This window comes from Hippocampus bargibanti, linkage group LG01 (assembly GCF_051943395.1).
Source record: "Hippocampus bargibanti isolate YZ-2025 linkage group LG01, ASM5194339v1, whole genome shotgun sequence".
Classification (NCBI taxonomy): domain Eukaryota; kingdom Metazoa; phylum Chordata; class Actinopteri; order Syngnathiformes; family Syngnathidae; genus Hippocampus; species Hippocampus bargibanti.
This window is the reverse complement of record NC_142734.1, coordinates 29291212-29311165: the sequence shown is the minus strand read 5'-3', so window position 1 is coordinate 29311165 and position 19954 is coordinate 29291212. Positions and strand designations below refer to the sequence as shown.

At 40.2% G+C, this 19954-nt stretch overlaps 1 protein-coding gene across 1 annotated transcript; it reads left to right on the top strand.

Moving 5' to 3' along the window:
• The first annotated feature begins 876 nt into the window (after positions 1 to 876).
• Positions 877 to 15232, top strand: sonb (SON DNA and RNA binding protein b). The gene is made up of 20 exons (XM_089008955.1): positions 877 to 989; positions 2290 to 2484; positions 2589 to 2620; positions 2912 to 3090; positions 4579 to 4742; positions 4827 to 5002; positions 5533 to 5827; positions 5909 to 6099; positions 7171 to 7314; positions 7380 to 7558; positions 8301 to 8435; positions 8598 to 8684; positions 8773 to 8973; positions 9055 to 9165; positions 9270 to 9386; positions 11640 to 11787; positions 11858 to 11926; positions 12266 to 12381; positions 13354 to 13455; positions 14213 to 15232. Exons 1-20 carry the CDS (start codon positions 907 to 909, stop codon positions 14288 to 14290), a joined length of 2802 nt encoding a protein of 933 aa, XP_088865081.1. The 5' UTR covers positions 877 to 906; the 3' UTR covers positions 14291 to 15232.
• The last annotated feature ends 4722 nt before the right edge of the window (positions 15233 to 19954 follow it).

The window sequence follows — 19954 nt, the reverse complement described above, 5'->3', positions numbered from 1 at the left end:
TCTGCCATAAATAGATTAATAACCTATATCTGTGCCTATTTTATACCCCCCCGTCCTCGCTACCTTGATGTATGACAACTGGAGGGCACCAGACTGTAAATGCGTAATACGTGACGTCACAATGACATCAACATACTGTACTGGGCAATGAGCCCGCTCGAGCAGTGTTTTTCAATCTTTTTGGACCAGGGCACGTTTTTTACATTGGAAAACGTTTGCGGCACACCACTAACCAAAATTTTTATAAAATGACACTGAACAGGATATTTCATTAAAATATAATTTCTCAGTGTATTTAAACTCAGTGCGCATGCGCGGAAATTATGACGTCACACAACGACACCAACATACTCTGCTGTGCAATAATTCCCTCTAGAGAAATTATGACAGAACGACATTTCATGAGATTTGAATAATCTTCTGGTTATTATGTCATGGAATACTACGATATCACATCTTTTCTGTCTACCGTTTTCCATCATTTGAGGCATGCAATCAGACGGGGTAATCATTGGCTTTAACTTAAATATATATTGTAGCAGTAGAGGAAGGAGCATACACGACTGACTGTAGCGCGGCTTTATTCCAACGGCTAACAAGTGGATCTAAACAAGCATTGGAAAGTGCTGTAAAACAACCTTAAATTAATCACGCCCCCTGCTGTATATCCTTGCTGGGTGAGAGGCATGGTCTTCGTGCCCGCCACCATATATACGGTACATGTATTTTTTAAAGATCTGTGTTAAATAAGTACACTGTTCGTACATATCATCCGGTATTCACTTTCAGTTGTGATTTTTTTAAAGGAACGTAGACAAGGAACAGAAGAAGAGGAACGTAAACGTGATCCGGAACAATAACTTTGCCACAATTCCTAGACGGAACCTTTAGCTGCACACTTTAAAAATGGCAGCCAACATAGAACATTTTTTTCAAGATTTTATTATAAGTAAAATCAGAGAAATTGAAGACCAGAACGGCGACAAAACGTATGTCAAAATTCAGTTTTCCGTGCATTCAAGCTGTACTCGTCTTTCAAAGTAAACTGAAGTCTGAACATGTTCGGTTTGAGCAAAACGTTAAAAGTGTCCGCTAAACATTTTTTTGCGTTTGTGTATCCTGCCTATTCATTAAAATGAAATGAAGCGGCGTAGCAATGGCTTATATACAATGTTGTTTTTTTCCAAACTAAACACGGTGTGGCATGGCGGCTAATTGCGGTTCTGTCTTCAGAAGCAACTCAAACACGATTTGCGTGTTTATGAGTTGCTTCTCCTTAGAATGCAACTTGCATTTTGTTAGAGACAAGTTTGGACTGCACATCGTTTAATGTGATTGACTGAAGAATGGGTAGTTATTCACGATTTCTCCCTTCCATAATTCATTTACAGATGTTTCAGAACCGCACTTCATCAGACTGCATATGGTGATTCTGGTTTTAATTTTCTGATCCGCTCAAGAAGCTTAATTAGGCACTCCGATCTTTAGCAATTAGTATAGTGTGTCATATTTGCTGATTATCATCTCTGACAATGTAAATACAAATTGGGTTGTTTGAAATGTTTGATGCAGCCTATGCAGTACAATCATTTTAGAGCAAGGTTGTCAAAGTAATTTTTTTTTGCCGCGGGCTACATTGTAGTTATGGTTTCCTCTCGAGGGCCGTTATGAATTTGGGGAAGCCATTAGAATGTTTAATCCCCTCCACATATCACATATAGAGCGCACAACAAAGTAATTAATAACTCGTTCTCAAATCTGAAGTCAAGAATAATGACTGTTATTGTGGTTTACATCCAAAAAGCTGAAATTTTGGTTAGGATTTTAGCAAGCATCCTGGAATTTCACAAGTTTGATTTGCTTTTGTGGGCCGAAAAAAATTATGTGGCGGGCCAGATTTGACTTTGACACCTGTGTTTTAGAGCAATGGTTTCTTACATTTTGTCATACTATGTGTACACCCTCCCCCCATTGAACACAGAAATAAATAAAAGTTGTTTAGTTTCCTCAAATATCAAATCTTCGTTTCCTGAAATTGTCTTTTTTTAAACTCAAATTAATCATTAAAAAAAACATTGAAAGTGAAATTCAAGTAAATTAATAAGAATTTTTGTCCTTGACCTCTAATTTCAAAACTAGTAATACATCGTTTTGGTGTGTATATGTAATGATACAATGAGATGATTTAACACTCATTTGGTTTCACCTACGTTATGGCCCTGCGAGGGAAACCCGCTACAAAAAGAAGTTTGCCTCATATGTGTCTTATTTATTCAATGATCTTGACAGTGCTCCTCAAGGCGTGGCTTCATGCAGTGAATTAACCTCCGAAGATAACAAAGACAAAAAATGTGATGACAACAATTCACAGAAGAAACACAAGAAGTCGAAAAAACATAAAAGTAAGAAGAAGAAACGGAAACGAGAGAAGGAGGCAAAAGAGAGAAGTTCCAAATCCCAGGAAGAATTTGACGCACATTCCAGGTCAGACTGACAGATCAACTCAGACTGGGCATCAGATATTGTACTTTTAAAGAAACAATAGGACTATTATCTATAATATGACAAAATATTTGTTTCTTTTTCAGAAAAGGAGCCCCAACGGATAATGAACAGCCGTGTAAGTATTTTCTATCCTCTCCATATGAAACGGTCGCTTAATGGTATGAGCAAATCGTATTTGCTTGTTCGACTAGCGATGCCTGCCTATAGACCAAATGGAGCATGCGCTGCTGCGAGGCAGTTGTGCGAGTTGACGAGAAGTACAACAAATATCAATTGCCTTCTCCCTCCGACCAAGACGGCAGTCCTAATAAAGAACCTCAACTCTGTCCAGAAGTTGTATAATTCACCGAACCCGCTTGCAGAAAGCAACACATTTTTAATACTTGGTCATGGCTTGTTATTTCAGGTCAAGTTCATGTCAAGAGCTCCAGAAGTCACAAGCACAAAACAGGGAAGAAGAAGAAGCACAAGAGGGAGAAACGAAAAAAATCATCTGATTCGGACACAAAGCAAAAGAAGAATAAATGTCTTCCAAGCTTGTTGCCAAGGCCTTGTGAGGAGTTGCCTGATATCATCCCAAAACAGGTAACATAGCTTAACTGCGATACAACGTGATTCAAAGCAATTTACTGTATTTTCCGATGTATAAGGCACACCCAGAGGCCTTCATTTTCTTTAAAAGATCACCCTGCGTCTGGTGCACCTTATATGTATATATTGAGGCGTAACATGTCTCGCAACTGAAGTCAGCAGCCCCCGACTTCATTTCCCCTTGTAGAAGAAATATTGCGCGGTTCATCCTGGGAAATATAAAATGGCGGTCAATTTCAGTCATCTGTTAAAATTACTTGTTTTCTCGATTTCACCATAATTGTCCGTTTTTGGCACAATGATCGGAAATGGAAAATTTGACGATTTTGTTGGTTAATTACAATTTGTTTATTTCTGACAATTTCAAGGCCAAAATATTCCCCGAAAACTCCTAAGGAACATAAAAGTTTGAAATGAGGAAAATTGGTCATCTCTGAAAATGATTATTATTGTATTGTAATGAACTCTGATAAAACTCTGGAATATTTTTGATCTGATAAAAATGGAGAAAATACCACACATTATACTATTCTGTAATTTCTATTTCCGTGTTTGACATAAAAAAGGAACATAATGGCAAAATTGACGCTTTAAAATATGTCATTTGTTGTAGGTGCGCCTTCTAATGCAGCAAATACGGTCCTACAATTTAAAGCTTACAGGACAACCGACATCTCCGGACAAGTTGTGTCCATAATTTGTAAAATGGCTTCAAATGACTTCTACTGAGCATATTTTACAAACATTCCACAGCATATAGCTATATTTTACGTTTTGAGACTCGCGCTGAATATTCAGGAAGTCTTGTTTTTGAGTTGGTGACGAGTCCGTATGTGACGTCACTAAAGGACCGCCCTTTACCGTAAAAAAGACGCATTGTAGCGGTCCTTCCATCACGTCAATGTATTTTGCTGTACCTGTTTGGTCTGGGGACCTCGTGCTGCACCCAAAAGCCGCGAGCTGGCCAGAAGAGGGCGTCCAAGCTCCATTTAAGGAATTTATCAGCCTGTGGAAACGGAGGTGGCCACAGGAGGTCGCCATTTTGTGCCTCTTTTTTGTGTGAGAGATTTTCCCCCAATGTTGCCTCAAAATGGCAAAAATAAATTCTTTAATCGATTGCAAACATGGATGCTTTCCTCTTCAGAACTATTTGAATCATATCATAACTGGATGTGTAACAAGAAAGCATATTCTCCGAATCTGAAGCCATTGTTTTGATTCACTAGCAATGCAAGACGTCTTGGCGTGACGTCACGAACTGGGGGCGGGACTTTCTGAAAATGCCCAATTCGCAGCTCAATTTTTTGCAGATTTTGGACACTTTAAGTCATTTTTATTGGTGTTTTGCATTTGACTAAAAATATCATACTGCGTGTTTTGGGTATTTTAGATGCTATAAAACATTTTTCTGGTGTCAGTTAAAAAAAAAAAGTGACGTCGGTTGTCCTTTAAGGCGAACTAACTCGTCTGTGCTCAATCCAGGACAGCTCCACTGGAGCAAAACCAGATGGGGGTAAAAGGAGACGCTCCCGTTCACATTCCCACGATTCACATTCCAGCTTGGAGGGATGTAGTTCTCGACCCGGCAAACGAAAATCTACATCTCCCCCACGCTCCGGTTCACAAGGTCACCCCACCTCATCCAGGTACCGAGTGGTCTTGTGAAATTGGACTAAAAAATACTGAAACCATTGAAATGGTAAGTAATGTAAATATACATCTGCGCATAGGTCCTTAGACACGAGAGACGCTTTGGACCCGTCCACAGAGTCCAAACAGGATGCTGCAAAAAGCAAATGCCCGCTGTCTCCAAGTCCCAAAAGAACAGGCATCGTAGAACAGCAGATTTTGGAGCATAATCACGTGCCGGCGGAGACCGCAGCAGTAACCGCCGGGGAACATCCAGGTACAGATCAAAGCCCTTTATGCTGTCTATTCTGATACAATCATCTGCGAATGAACGGGACCGATAGTTTGTGATGTGCAAGTGAAGTTTCATTTTTTTCAATTTAAACAATGAGCACGTCTGAATAAAAAAAATCACAATTGCTGCATGAAGCTTCGTTTTCCTATCACTCCCCATCACATGCGTCAGCGCACATGTTTTTAATCTAAGGGCTGCTCATTCACACATATTTTTTCATTCATTATTTTTTTTTTCAACTCCCATCTTTCCATATTTCCATCCTCTCATTAAAAATAAATAAATCAACAAAAGACAGACAATACAAGCACATAAATAAATACATAAATAAATAGGATAGTATTTCAAATTGACAGCATAGAAAGTACAAAAACGTCAATCATCTGTCTAGTTGGCTGCTGGTTGCAAAATACCAGTAATGTAAATACCGGTATTTGTTTTCTTAATTCCGTTTTACCTTCTCCTTCTCCTATGGCCTACCACCCTAAAACTCTGATTGTGGTTTCCTCTAGTTGCCACAGATCTTGCTGCACCTGCTCCACCTGTGCCAAAACCATCCGGTCAGACTCTTCAGACTGTTGAGCCCATTGAGCCACGGCTGAAGGCATCAGAACACAACTCAGCCAGTGCCAGAAAATCCCCTGCAAAAAAGAGACGCAAGCCGTCCAAGTCCCCTTCAAGGAGCAGAGAAGAAAAGTCTTCTAAGAGGCAGAAAAGATCCCGTTCACCTTGTAGGACTCACAGGAGGAGATCCCGCTCCAGATCCCGATCCAGGAGTTCTTCAAGGAGGAAGAGATCCCGGTCGAGGTCAGTTTTGAGTCCACGAGGGTGAGATTGATGATTGTGGTAACAGTAATGGGAAAAAAACAGAACACGTGGCCTACGCAGGTCCAGAAACCGAAGGTCCCGAAGGTCACGCTCCCTGTCGCGAGATGGGAGGCGGCGAGCGACTTACAGCCAGAGGGACCGCTGGAAACGAGAGCCGAGCAACTCTCCTGAGCTCATTCTACGCAAGAAAAGATCCCCTACGTGGAAACCCAGCGGCAACCTTGACGGCCCTCAACAAATCAGTGACATAGGTCAGAACATAATGTACTTTTGCATTGTGTACTTCAAACCTAAATGGGATGAGCCCTGGCAAAATAATCATGTGAGTTAGTAACGACTATTAGTGTGGAAATAGATATGAAAAAAACATTTTAAACCCCAATGCTTCTTCAAACCAAGAGTGCCACCTAGAGGAGCCGAGAGGAGTTAGAGGGCGATTTTACAAAAAAAAAAGTTTGATATTGATAGTGATGGGCAAGTGAAGCTTCATGAAGCACTTTTGATATTTCTTGACTCCTCCAGATGGTGCTCTTGGTTTAAATATGAACGTTAGTGCAAATGAATTGTCTTAAAAATCCACTGTTCTTGAAAACAAGTGTGCCATTTAGAGGTTTCAAAAACTATCACAAGTGCTTCATGAAGCTTCACGTTCTCATCACCACCGTGCGTCAGTATATATATATATATATATATATATATATATATATATATATATATATATATATATATATATATATATATATATATATATATTTTTTTTTTACTTTTTCATCTACACTAACAATGACGTTTTCTAGAGGTGAAAATATGTCATCTTTTCATCTTTCTACAAAAAAAAAATACAGATAAAATCAAAAATAGAAAATATTGTACAGGTAGTCATGAATTATTACTTTGGTGGTGGTAAAAAAAAAAGTTTTGAAATAAAATGGAGGTAAAAACGGAGGTAAAAAAATTAAAAGGGGAGGGAAAACCATTTTGAAAAGACTCAAAACTTTATTCTCAAAATATTTCACCCCCCCCCCCCCAAAAAAAAAAAAAAAAGAATGAATAAACGACTAAATAAATTGATTGGCAGTATACGGCGTTCTTCCTGAAAAGAAAATGACTTGATTCATCCAGTGATGTTACGTCAAAATTATGCAAGAATTGGAATCAAATAATTACTTTATATTAGTTTTTTTGGTGATACCTTTCCGCACGTGTCGGAATATATATTTTTTAATCTGGTGACAATATCAAAATACTTTCAAATACCCAAGCGAAGGATACCAAAAGGTATTTTATTTTGAATTCCAACGTGGTTTTAATGCTCCCCTCAGGAAAAGAGCAACTTCTGGAAATTGCCAAGGCCAACGCAGCCGCAATGTGTGCCAAAGTGGGCATGACCATCCCCGCCGGCTTGAGAAGTTCCATGCTGCCGCTGACATTCCCAAGCATGGCCATGAACGCCGCCATGACGGCCGGTATGAACCTCTGTTGCGGGCGTCGCGTCAATGTTTCGGCGATAACTTTCCTCTCTGCTTTCCAGCCACCATGACGGCTGCCTTGTCCAACATCAACACTTTATCCTCACTGCTGCCACTTCCCACCATGACCAACAAACCTCCCGGCGCTAATCTCAGCAGCTCCATCAACGCCGCATTGGAGGAAGTGAAAAAGAAAGTAACCAAGCAGGCCAACAGCATCAGCATTAAGGAGTTCACCGACGTAAGCGTTCAATTTGTCTTTGCACATAACGTTGCAGAAGTGATGGGAAAACGAAGCTTCATGAAGCACTTGTGATATTTGTTGACTCCTCCAGATGGTGCTCTTGGTTTAAATATGAAGGTTAGGCCAAAGGAAATGTCTTAAAAATTCACTCCATCTTTAAACCAGGAATCCCATTTACAACGAAGCTTCATGAAGCACTTGGGATGTTTTTTACTCCTTCATTATTATTATTATTATTATTATTATTACAAACTAAGAATGCCATCTCAAACAAAGCTTCATGAAGCACTTTATTTTTCGACTCCTCCAGATGGTGCTCTTGGTTTAAATATGAAAGTTAGAGCAAAGGAAATGTCTTTTCAATCCACTGCATCTTTAAACCAAGAGTGCCATGTAGAGGAGTCAAAAAGTATCACATGTGCTTCATGAAGCTTCACTTGAAATTGCATATTTGCTGCTTGCAAAATGATAGCTTTTTATCCTTTTTTTTTAATTCTGTCATAAAAGTAGTGTGAGCTTTTTCCAAAATCTCTCTTCCACCCTTGATGATTATCCCATAATTTATTGCAAATGGTAGATTACCAAAAGTCTCTGGGTGCCATTTTGAGAAACCAAGGATTTGAGGGTTTAACCTGATCCATTGTCACTTTAACATTTGTTTTATGACAGATACACTGCTTGCCTCTCATTGTCGCAATGCGTGTTTATTTTTCCTTAATGTTTTTTTTTTTAATTTTAGAAGTGCCAAATGATTGTGGACAGCAAAGGTGAGCTGCCGGTGGCGGTACCCCCTCCACCAGAAGACGACGATGACGGGAAACCATTTGGGGGTTTGGTTCTGCGCGAACACAAGACCATCAGCTTCAACGTCCTTGTAAAATTCGCGCACTTTCCACAAATGAAATCATTCAAGACAAAATGTCACTTCTTCCTTCTTCTGCATATTTTGTGGCATATATTCAATTCACTGTTTTATTTGACTCCTCATTGAGGGGGAAAGTGACTCAGAGTAATCTCGAACATTTTCACCTTCCAGAACACGACAGTCCGACCCACTGCCCGAAGTGATGCAGGCAAGGTGAAAGAGTTTCCAGTGTCTTCGGGATCGCAGCACCGTAAAAAGGTCTCGGCGTAGGATTGACCGTTGCCTACGAGAACTCTCCTTTTTTATTTTCTTTAACCTTTTTAGTGATGCATATTGTCCCATTCAGGAAAATAAGACATTGGACGCCTATGGAGATTGGGTCCCGGTAGAAAAAACATCAGATGAGACAAAAGGCGCAGCTGTTCCGCAGGCAACGTCCAGTTCATCATCCGGTACCAGCGAGTCTTTGAAAGCATCCGAGTTGCCGGGGACGACCGAGGCACCGGCGGATGATGACGACAGCGTCTTTCCTGGTCCACCGCCGCAGGTTTGAGAGATCCAGTAAGATCGAGCATTCGGTCTGTTTGCACCAGCGCCCTCGTGCGTTGAACGTCTTTCGTCCTCGCAGCCCGTCGACATCTCTCAGGCTGTGAGTGAGAGGATCAAAGCTCAAAAGCGATTGGCTGAAAACCCTTATGACGTCAACGCCATTTGCATGCTTAGCCGGGCACAGGAGCAGGTATGAAATTATTTTTCCCTTGGAATTTTCTCGTAAAATTCCATGTTGATTCAGATTATTGGGTTGCATTTGTGTGAGAATTTTGACAACTTTTCTTTTCACAGGTCGATGCATGGGCCCAGTCCAACACTGTCCCTGGTCTTTTCACGGGCTCGACGGGAGCGCAGGTCCTCTCCTCGGAAGAGCTGTCCAACAGCGGCCCACAGGCTTGGTTGAAGAAGGTAAAAATTGCAACACAACGAGACCTTAAACAATACACAGTCACCCGCTGTTGATTCATCTTTCACTGGAAATCCAAAATAATCAAGGATAAAATGATCATTAAGAAATCTGATGAGGAAAGTATATACAGTAAAGTCTCGTTATATCGATATCGGTTATATTGATAATACTGCTTATTACGATACTATTTTCATTTCCCGAGGACATTTCTAGTCTTTTTATGTATAATTAGTTCCATTAAGTACGATTCATGGTTATTACGATAAACTGGTTACTACGGTGCTCTTTTTCATCTCCCGACGTCCGTTTTGCTATGTTTATATCGATACAAAAGATACTTAAGGTGAATCGATATTTGCTTAGGGGTTTCTATACAGTACCACTATTATCGAAATCTGTATCGGTTGCGCCGTTGCTCACGTGACTAGTCACGTGGTAGAAAATGGCGTCTGGTGACCAAGTCATGTGACCAGCTCCCGTGCCTTGCGCAGTGTAGCAGACGCCATTTTCTACCAGCTTCCGTGTTTTGAACTGTCATACGCGAGCACAATAAAAAAGGCGTAGCAGAGCTTATATACAGTACTGTTGTTCAACACCAATTTAAGTCATGGGGTAAGAATTGTGATCTCGGAACGAAGTACAAGGCAATAGTGGCTGTCGAGGAGAATCCAACAAGGAGCAAATCCTCCATCGCGAAAGAGTTCGACGTGCCGCAGAATACTTCATCAACGTAAGTAATGTAAACGTTGCAGTTTTCGTTTTCCGTACATGTATTTAATTGTGTTTTATTCGCATATCTTTATCGCTTGCAACAATCACTGTTTTTCCTATGTTTGTACATGCTGGTGGTTTCGTGTGTATAGAACGTGAGGATTTTGCATTGGTTGCATTTTTTAAAGGAACTAGCCATTAAAAAAGTGTAAAGACGTTTTTATTTTATGCATAACTTTATTTTTCAATTCACTACTGTACAACAAGCATGCTAGATACGCAATCCATGAACCCAATGATAAAATTACATGCCATATCAAAGATCCCCCGTTTACGTATTACCCCCCCCCCCCCCCCCCTTTTTTTTTAAATGCAGTTAGGCGCAGGACGGATATATCGATAGTGCGGTTATATCGACATTTTTTTCTGACTCCCGAGAATATCGATAACACGAGACTTTACTGTATGTCAATGGCGTCCAAGGTATAACTTGAGGGACATGTCTTGATTTCCTCAAGACAAGACAAAAGTAAACATCTTATTTTGTTCTGCAGCACATAGCAGGGATGAGAATTTTCCGCCGATCGGCGGATTTCTGACTTTCAGACCAAAATGACCATTCTTGAGAAAAGCGCAAATCCGTTGAGAAAATTCCATGGGGGGGTATGGTCAGTGTTCCAATCGCCCACCTTCCGCTGAGTCTGGATTGGCGTGTGTGTGAGAGGGAGGACTCCACATTAGAATCTAAGTGCTGGCTCAAGCACAACTATCATATACTGTACTTGAGCTCCTCTTCGTGTATTTGCATTTTGCGACATAAACATTAATACGTGTTTGCGGCAGATGAGTTTTGCTGTACAATGACACTATCGGATTAGCGGAAAATCGAGGCATTGTAACTCGACAGTTAGCTGGTGGTAATGGCGCATTATACAAAGGTAGATAGCGCCAACTACTCAAACGACGTTGAAAAGAAGGATGAAGATCGAGCGAGGGAAATTGACAAGAGTGCTGGGATCAAAAACTGTTTTAGATATTGTTATTGTTCTGAAACTTTGTGCTTTATCATCTGTACACTTCATTTTTGTTGCTCTTTCAAGCATTTACATCTTCGATCCTATGATACTACGTTATGTTTAAATTGCCAATATAATGATGTATACATATTGAAGAAAATTCATTACATATTGAAGAAAATTCATTCAAAAGTGTGGCAAATGGTGAAACTCTTACATAAAATTTACAACGAACAAACGCAATATTTGAAGCATGACAAAAAAGGAAACTGATATAACAATTTTGCCATACTGGTAGCCCACCAAACAAGGGACTTTATTGCCAGACTTTTTTTCTCATTTGTCATTCTCATCCCTGACATAGTCATTCGCATAGCAGTGGAAGCACCAGAATTGGGCAGATACAATGAAAACAGCAGATGTCCTAGAATTGGACCGTGTGGAACACCATATGACATTCGGGGAAATGCAGGAAATCATTGACCATACAAGCCCGGTCTGATAACCCTCAAATATCTCGGTTAGGACCAATTCCTGAGGGCAGCGCCGGTATCGGGCGGCGTTGGAGAATTTTTGATGAAAAAAATGGGCTGGAGGGCAGGGGAGGGACTCGGAAGGTACCGCGAAGGCACAGTGGAGCCGATCGTCATCGACTTCAAGGTGGACCGCAAAGGTCAGTAGGTCATATACTTCCCCTATCCTTGAGATGAATGGAGATTCAAAACTCTTTTTGTTTAATTCAGGACTGGTTGCCGAAGGGGAAAAGGCACAGAAACCAACAGGGGGGCTGGTAGTAACCAAGGACCTCACGGGTAAATGACACGGTTGTGTAATACTTCCTACATTCACGAAGCGGTCGCGTTTGGCAACTGGAAAAGTATCGTGGGATTTTGGACTCTGACAAAAATGATTGATTGGTCCATTTCAAGATGAAAAAAAACTTTATTTGTCACACAACGGAGACATTCCCAAATTACAGCAGCAAAGATCAAAGATCCAATCGTGATTGATGTATTGGGCACCCCTGATTGACACAAAACTAAAATCACCAAGTTCACCAGAATAATACATTGCAAAGTACTGTTTTATGATAACGGTCCAGACCACCATGCTTCTAGACCTTCTAATTTCATTTCCTGTTCTCCATCCAGGCAAGCATCCAGTGTCAGCTCTTATCGAATTGTGCACCAAAAAACGGATGACGCAACCTGACTTTGTCATGGTTCACCACAGTGGCCCGGACCACCGCAAGAATTTCCTCTTCAAGGTAAATAGACTTACTTACTTACATACCTATCTGTTCATGTACAGTGATACCTGAGCTTACGAGCTTAATTGGTTCCCAGAAAGTACAAGGTCGAAAAGTTCGTCTTCCAAACATTTATTTCCCATAAGAAACCATTAAAATGAGAATAATCCGTTCCCAGGTCCCCATAAAACATAATTTTCTACGAAATAAGCCTTAAAACTACACAAAATATACCTTATTTTATGTATAACAAATGTGTTATTGTATTGTAATTAAAGAAATAAACTGTACTGTATAATAACGTTGTTTTAGTTACCTTTGTGATGGTAATTGTCAATGGAGGACAAACTTTGCCTGAGACCGTTGCTTAGACAAAACAGAAACACACTTAATAGCTTCCTTGTTCTTAAGGATGGTAGCAACAGTCGACTTGGCGTACTGGGACGCTAGACAGAAACGCACACCTCGTTCGTGTTTTCGATGATCTCCTTCTTCTGCTCGACCGTAATTTTTTGTTCCCTCTTCGGCTTAACACTAGCCTGTGGTGGGGTCTTTTTTGGTCCCATAATAGCAAAAGTATCCTCGATAACAAACCACATCCGCGCTCAAAGAAAGGAGGTGACGAAAACTAGTCCGCCAGCGACCGTGGCGCTCCGTGTGGTTTTGTTCGTCCGCCGAAAACTAGTTCGTCAGCCAAGACTATATGCTCGCCAATTTAATGTTCGTGAGGCGAAAGGTCGCGACCTAAAGCGTTCGTAAACTGGGGTATCACTTTATTTATTTATTTATTTATTTATCCATATATTTATGTATTAATTCATTCATTTTATTTGTCAGTTTATTTGTGTATTTTATTAGATTTTTTTTACAATTTATTCTTCTTATTTTTTTATTTATATATCCTCTTTCCGGGCTGCTGCGAGGTGGGTCACGTCAATGGTGGTTCACATCAGCGAGGTTGGTCACATCAATGCATTGTGTGCTCACCAGGTCACGGTAAACGGTGCCGACTATCAACCCCAAACGGCTAGTCCCAACAAGAAACACGCCAAGGCCATGGCGGCAACCGTGGCACTGCAGGCACTTGGAGAGGTAACGCAATGTATATAATGCAATGAATCTCCTCACGATTTTAGACAATTCCAATTCAAATTTGACTCCCGCTGCCATTGGTGGAAATTTGTGAGTCATTGAGGTTGACGTCAAAAGATTAATAATTGCCAGTCGATGCCACCAAATGGCGGCAAAAAAAAAATGGACCAGACTATGGCCTGACAAAAATCCTCAGCTCTTCTAAATACTGTCACGCTCTTACGCCATGTTACCACAAGATGGCGCCAAATTATTACTTTCATATTTCCCAAAGCCTGAGCACAAAAACGGAGAATATTTCCGTTTTTAAACAAATACCAGACGATTGGAATCACAACACCCACCCCTTTAAAAAAATCTGTGCATATCTAAAAACTCACCAAAAGTGAATCACAAATTTACAAGGAAACCTTTCAGTCTTTCAGCGAGTTGCAAGTTTCATGGTGACCTACCTCGTCTTGCGGAAGTTTAAGAATTTGCCATCATGTGGGAGTAGAAACATCCACATTCATTTGTAGCAGCGACATCAAGTGATGGGGAAGTGAAGCTTCATGAAGCACTTGTGATAGGTGGCACTCTTGGTTTAAAGATGCAGTGGATTTTTTAAGACAATTCCTCTGGAATAACCTTCACATTTGAACCAAGGGAACCATCAGGAAAAGTCAAATAAAACAAATGCTTCACGAAGCTTCGTTTATTTATTTATTTATTTATTTATTTATTTGTTTATTTATTTGTTTGTGCGTCTGTTCACCAGGTTCCCGCTGATGGACCCGGACTGTATGCCGGTCCTGTGTTTACGGCTGCTTCCACTGGCCCTCTGTTCTCCACGTAGATAATGATCTGTAAACTGACGTCGTTCTTGTCTTCTCATTTTCTATCTGCTTCAATAGTTGTACAGTATTATACAATAGTATCAAACCACTCTCAGATGTATTGTTTTAGCAATGCTGTAATGATCACGCACAGCTAAAAGGTCTCTTAGCTTCCTCCTTTGGGGAGGATGTCAAAAAAGGGCAACGGGTGTCGCTTTGATTTTGGAGGGGTGGATTGTTCTGTTGCAATCATGATTAAAAAAAATGGATGTTGGGTACCATTTTGTATCCATATTCTTGACCAAATGGAATGGGTTTTTATTTGGCAAAAATAAGCTAATTGGGAATTTTATTTGTTATTTTTTACTTTCTGTTAACACCATGTTTGAAATTTTAATTTTAAGAGCGCACTGCCTTTGGGGGGGGGGGGTCAAAATACTGTCAGCCTTTTGCGCAGTACTGTATATTGACAACCGGAATTTGAACTTGTGGAAGATTTTTAAATGAAACATCAACAAGGATTGTGAAATAGTCTCTGTCAATACCCATTTATGGTATCACTGTAGTACAGACAACAGATTGTTATGCATACTCATGCACTGTGTCTTAAAATAAAGCTATTTATGTGACATAGTGGAGGTTGTGTTTGGGGAGTATGCTTGCAGTGGCCTGGGCTGCAGACAAAGATGGAACCATACCTGCCAACTACTCCGGTTTTGCCGTGATGAGTATGGTTTTCATCATCCCATTCCGGGTTATGGCTTAATGAAAATTATGGTTTCCAATAAAAATATTAAAAACACGAGATCGATAAGTATCGTATGTAAATTTAGAACAGGTGATCGGCTCGATACCAGCTGTTAGCTTCCTTTAGATCAGTGGTTCTTAATCTTGTTGGAGGCACCGAACCCCACCAGTTTCATATGCTCATTCACCGAACCCTTCTTCCAATGACTGTGCTTACTAACTGCAGTCTAGACTGAGGGATGGACCTCTGTTGCGGAGGATCCACCGAACCCCTGAGACCGACTCACCGAACCCCTAGGGTTCGATCGAACCCAGGTTAAGAACCATGGCTTTAGATGAATTGCGCATGCGTGCGCTAAGAGTCATTCCTGGAATTGAGTGTCAAGAGTTAGCATCATTTTTATCATTGTTATGTGATGGCATCTGCTGATGAAAAAGCAACAAAAAGTGTGAAATCTTAAAGACAACTACAGTCGTTTCGTTAGGAATACTACCACGCATTTCCAGGAGAGACTTCGGTCAAGAAAACATGAAATGTATGAGTTTGTAATTTGAGTTTCGTACCTGTCAACCTTGTCTATTAGCTGCCCGTATAAATGATTACAATTCCCGTATAAAAGTTGTAGTAGGCCGTACATTATTTGAAATGACAAATGTATACAATACAGGAAAAAGAAGTTGACAGGTTAGGAGTTTGTTGTTAAGTTGCTAAGAATGTCTTACAATTCATTGTATTTTTCAAACAACATTGATTATTAAATGTTTGGTTGATTACAAAAATTCGTTTTTGATATTTTCATAATTGACAAGTTGAAATATAGGTATCCTTGTTTTAAGTAGCTGTAATGTTAAAAATCGTTTGGCTTTTCCCCCCTGACCAGGTCTTTGTCCTGGACCGACCGGCCCCTTGACCTCAGCATAATACTAGGCTTTTCTGGTTTCAAAGGTTGGCAGGTATGTGGAACCGGCGACACACGCATGCCGCCAAAACAGGTAGGAAACCCTTATTTGTTTGTTTGTTTGTTTGTTTGTGTGTTTGTTTAAATACAATACAATCAGATATTGATTTATATAGCGCTTGAACAACAGCTGAAGCTGTAACCAAGAGCTTAACATGGACAACTATCATATACAATATACGATAAAATACATTAAAATTAAATATAAAAAACAAAATAAAATATAGACACAATATAATAAATTAAAATAAAAAATAAAACTATAAAATAAAAATATTAAAACATATCAAAATAATGTATGCCTTTATTTACTTGAATGAATTTTATGTATTTATGTGTTTGTTTATTTTCTGATGTTTTCTGGGTTCCTCATTTCACCAGGCTCAAATTTCTGATGTTCAAGCAGTCCAGGAGGGGGTAGGTCTTTATTAGCTTGTAATTTTAGAAATCACTCAAAATGACACAAGAGCACAAGAGTGCGCGCACACACAAACACACACACACACACACACACACACACACACACGTATAAGAACTATCCTAGTGGGTTGTGTAAGAAGATAATGGCTCGAGCCAAAATCAGCCCACTTCAAGGCCGACCGGACACGCGTGGCGTGCGTGCGTGTATGTGGAAACAGGTCAAGTGAAAATAGTACACCCCCCCGCACCCACCCCCACCCCCCTGCATCCTTACAACTTCTCATTTTGGAGGTACATCATGCACTCGAGTTATGATGCGAAGTCTATTTGAAACCTTTTTTGGCAGTGTTTTTTTGTCAGCGCACTGATTCTCAACCACTGTGTCGCCGCCGAGATGTGCTCACACAAATGCAATTGTGACTATTGGTCTTAAAATGATTGACGACAAACATTAAAATACTCTTCCCCGAAATGGCAAAGAGTCCAATTAGTCGCTTGTCTACCACTTTTTCAAATATTCATTGGTACCTCGACTTAAGAAATTCATTAGTTCTGTGTCAAGTCAAATCTATTCTACTGTTGAAATGAATTCAAAACACCATTAATATTTTCCAGATGTGTTATAATAGAGACAAGCAGCATGTAATACATCGAGGTCAACGACGCATAGCGACGGGCAAAAAAATGCCTTCTGCAGAAAGTATAATTAATCATGACACACCTACCTGTTGCCATTCATAGAACAAAATATCTTTTTTAGTAGTGATGGGCAAGTGAAGCTTCATGAAGCACTTGTGATGGTTTTTGACTCCTCTAGATGGTGCTCTTGTTTTAAAGATGCAGTGGATTTTTCAGACCTTTTCTTTCCACTACCCTTCATATTCAAACCAAGAGCACCATCTGGAGGAGTCAAAAAATATAAAGTGCTTCATGAAGCCTCATTTTCTCATCACTATTAATGAGACAGGGTATGATTTCACTTTCAGTGCAGGACTTTAGTGACACATTTGTTTGTTGGTGTGCTATGAGTTTTTTTTCTAACGTAAATATATGCATTGGCTCGATAAAGGTTGTGAAACATTCAGTCTATTGGTTCACTTTTTCCTCATCGATGAAATGGTGGTTCACTGTTGTTTCTTGTAATGGTGTTGCTGTCACTCACCTGGCTGCCTTCCGGTACTGATGAATGTTGATGAATGTTTTCATATACTTGAACCTCCACTCAACTCAATATAGGGTAATAATGTACTGTCCCTTAAATCACATTTGAGTGCATCTTAAATGTCTTGAAGCTTATCCGAGGCTCAATTTCTGTTTCTCTTCATGGATAGCGCTTTGATACGATAATTTATCACACAACTAATGCGATAATTAACTTGAACCGCTGTCACTTCAAAGCTGGGAGATCAGCTTTCAAGTGACAGCGCCTGGAAAGTTGGAGTAGGAAAAGCCTAGAAGCCATTAGGGGGCCCTATAACTTTGCCGTGCCATCTTATGCGAAACGTCATTTGGGGGTCTCAGGGTGTGCGGTCAGGAGTGGTGAATTGTTGTTGTTTATCATTTAAAATTGATTTTTGCTCTCCTTGGCGGCAAATTGGACCGATGTTGCTTATGTCTGCCTCACAGCTCTGAGTCGCGGGCTTTGACTCGTCATTACAGCCTTCTTGTGTTAAATTAGCCAGTTTTATATACAGGTGTTGCGTAGTGTGTGTGTGTGAGTGTGTGCATGTATGTGTGTGGCAATTTGACAGTATATTCTCATCAGGTGCTTATTGCCATTTTTTCAATCAGTTCCTACTAGTGATCGGCTAGTGAAGCTTCATGAAGCACTTGTGATAGTTTTTGACTCCTCTAAATGGCACTCTTGGTTTAAAGATGCAGTGGAATTTCAACACATTTCATTTGCACTAACGTTCATATTTAGACAAAGAGCACATCTGGAGGAGTCAAGAAATAGCACACATGCTTCATGAAGCTTTGTTTTCCCATCTGTGGTGTCTTGAATGACGAAGAAGACACACACGTTTTGCTTATTATATTTATATCGACTGTGACTTTCTTGCATCAGGACATGCACAGTCAATAGCAAATGTAAGGTATGGCAATGCCAAGTATCCAAACAACCCACAAATAACTTTTCTTGGTTATGTTTACTTTTTTCTATAACCGGATCCATCTCCTGAAGTGGTCGCTTCAACCTTTGGATTAGCGTTAGCTACACCAGTGATGAATTTTTGTGGCATAGTGATAAAGTAAAATGTCTATTTCTTTTTCTTCTCACGAGTAGCATCACTTGTTAAAATGTGGAGTTTGCTGACCGTTGTAGATCTTTATGTACATATTTTGTACAGCAGTTACGATGAGGACTGTAGATGTAGAGCAGCCATCGCGGTCCCCTCAGGCACACCCAGAGCCAACTGATTGCACTAATTGGTAACCCTTCATATCCCTTAGAAACTTGCTTGTCAGCTGTTTCATCACTGATATTTTAGTTGACTGTAATTGCCCCGTACTATTCCGATCAAACTAATTCCTGCCTCTTTGGTAGCTCCCTTGAGCAGCGCAAGTAGGCTTCAAAAGATCTTGACAGGGCAATTGTGGTACTAAAAATAGGTTTGAGGCAGTGGACCCCAATCTTTTTTTTTTTTGCACCATATTTTAAAAGACCGACTTGAGAAAGAACAAAAACGCTAACCAGTGAAGAATACAATTTAAAATACATCTTTTTAAATTGAGCTGTCAATCAGCTGGAGCCATGTTTCTTGGTTCCCATTAACTAGCCCGTACCATCTTTGTATGTTATGTCTCTGTAAATCTGTTTTGCTCGTCACCATCGCACGAAATCCTACTTCACAAAGATCGGATGTTGAAAATTGCATCTTCAGTGCTTTTCATTTTTTGTGGTGTGGGGGGGCGGGGGGTGGTAGTTTTGAAGACTTCATTGGCACGTTCATAAGTCTTTCTCCATATGTTATGACAATCTTTTCGTCCATCTCATCATTTGGTCTCTTCTCATTTCGGAAGAAGCTCTTCAGACAGTAGTTTGTGACTCATTTTTCGCCCCTGGCGAGAGCGACTTGGCAACGCTGTCAGATAATCACCCGTGATAATCTTTCAGAAACATCCGACAATGGGAGCCCCTTTGCTGACTCTGTAAGAGAGAAAAATGCTCAATTGAATGGCAAGTCCGCAAGCAAATTTACATTTCAGCTTCAAAATAGTACATATGTGTCATTTATCTTAGCAACATCAATTCGCCCGTCCCGCAGTGATCATGTTAACTTATCTGTCTATCCACCATATTGATTTTTAAATCAGCTTGTTAAAACAAATGAAATATGGCTGGTGTTCCATCAGTGTGAGGCTTAAAGGACAACCGACGTCTCCGGACAAGTTGTGTCCATAATTTGTAAAATGGCATCAAACTGAGCGTATTTTACAAAGATTCCACTGCATATAGCTATATTTTACGTTTTAAGACCCACGCTGAATATTCCGGAAGTCTTGTTTTTGAGTTGGTGACGAGTCTGTACGTGACGTCACTGAAGGAACGCCCCT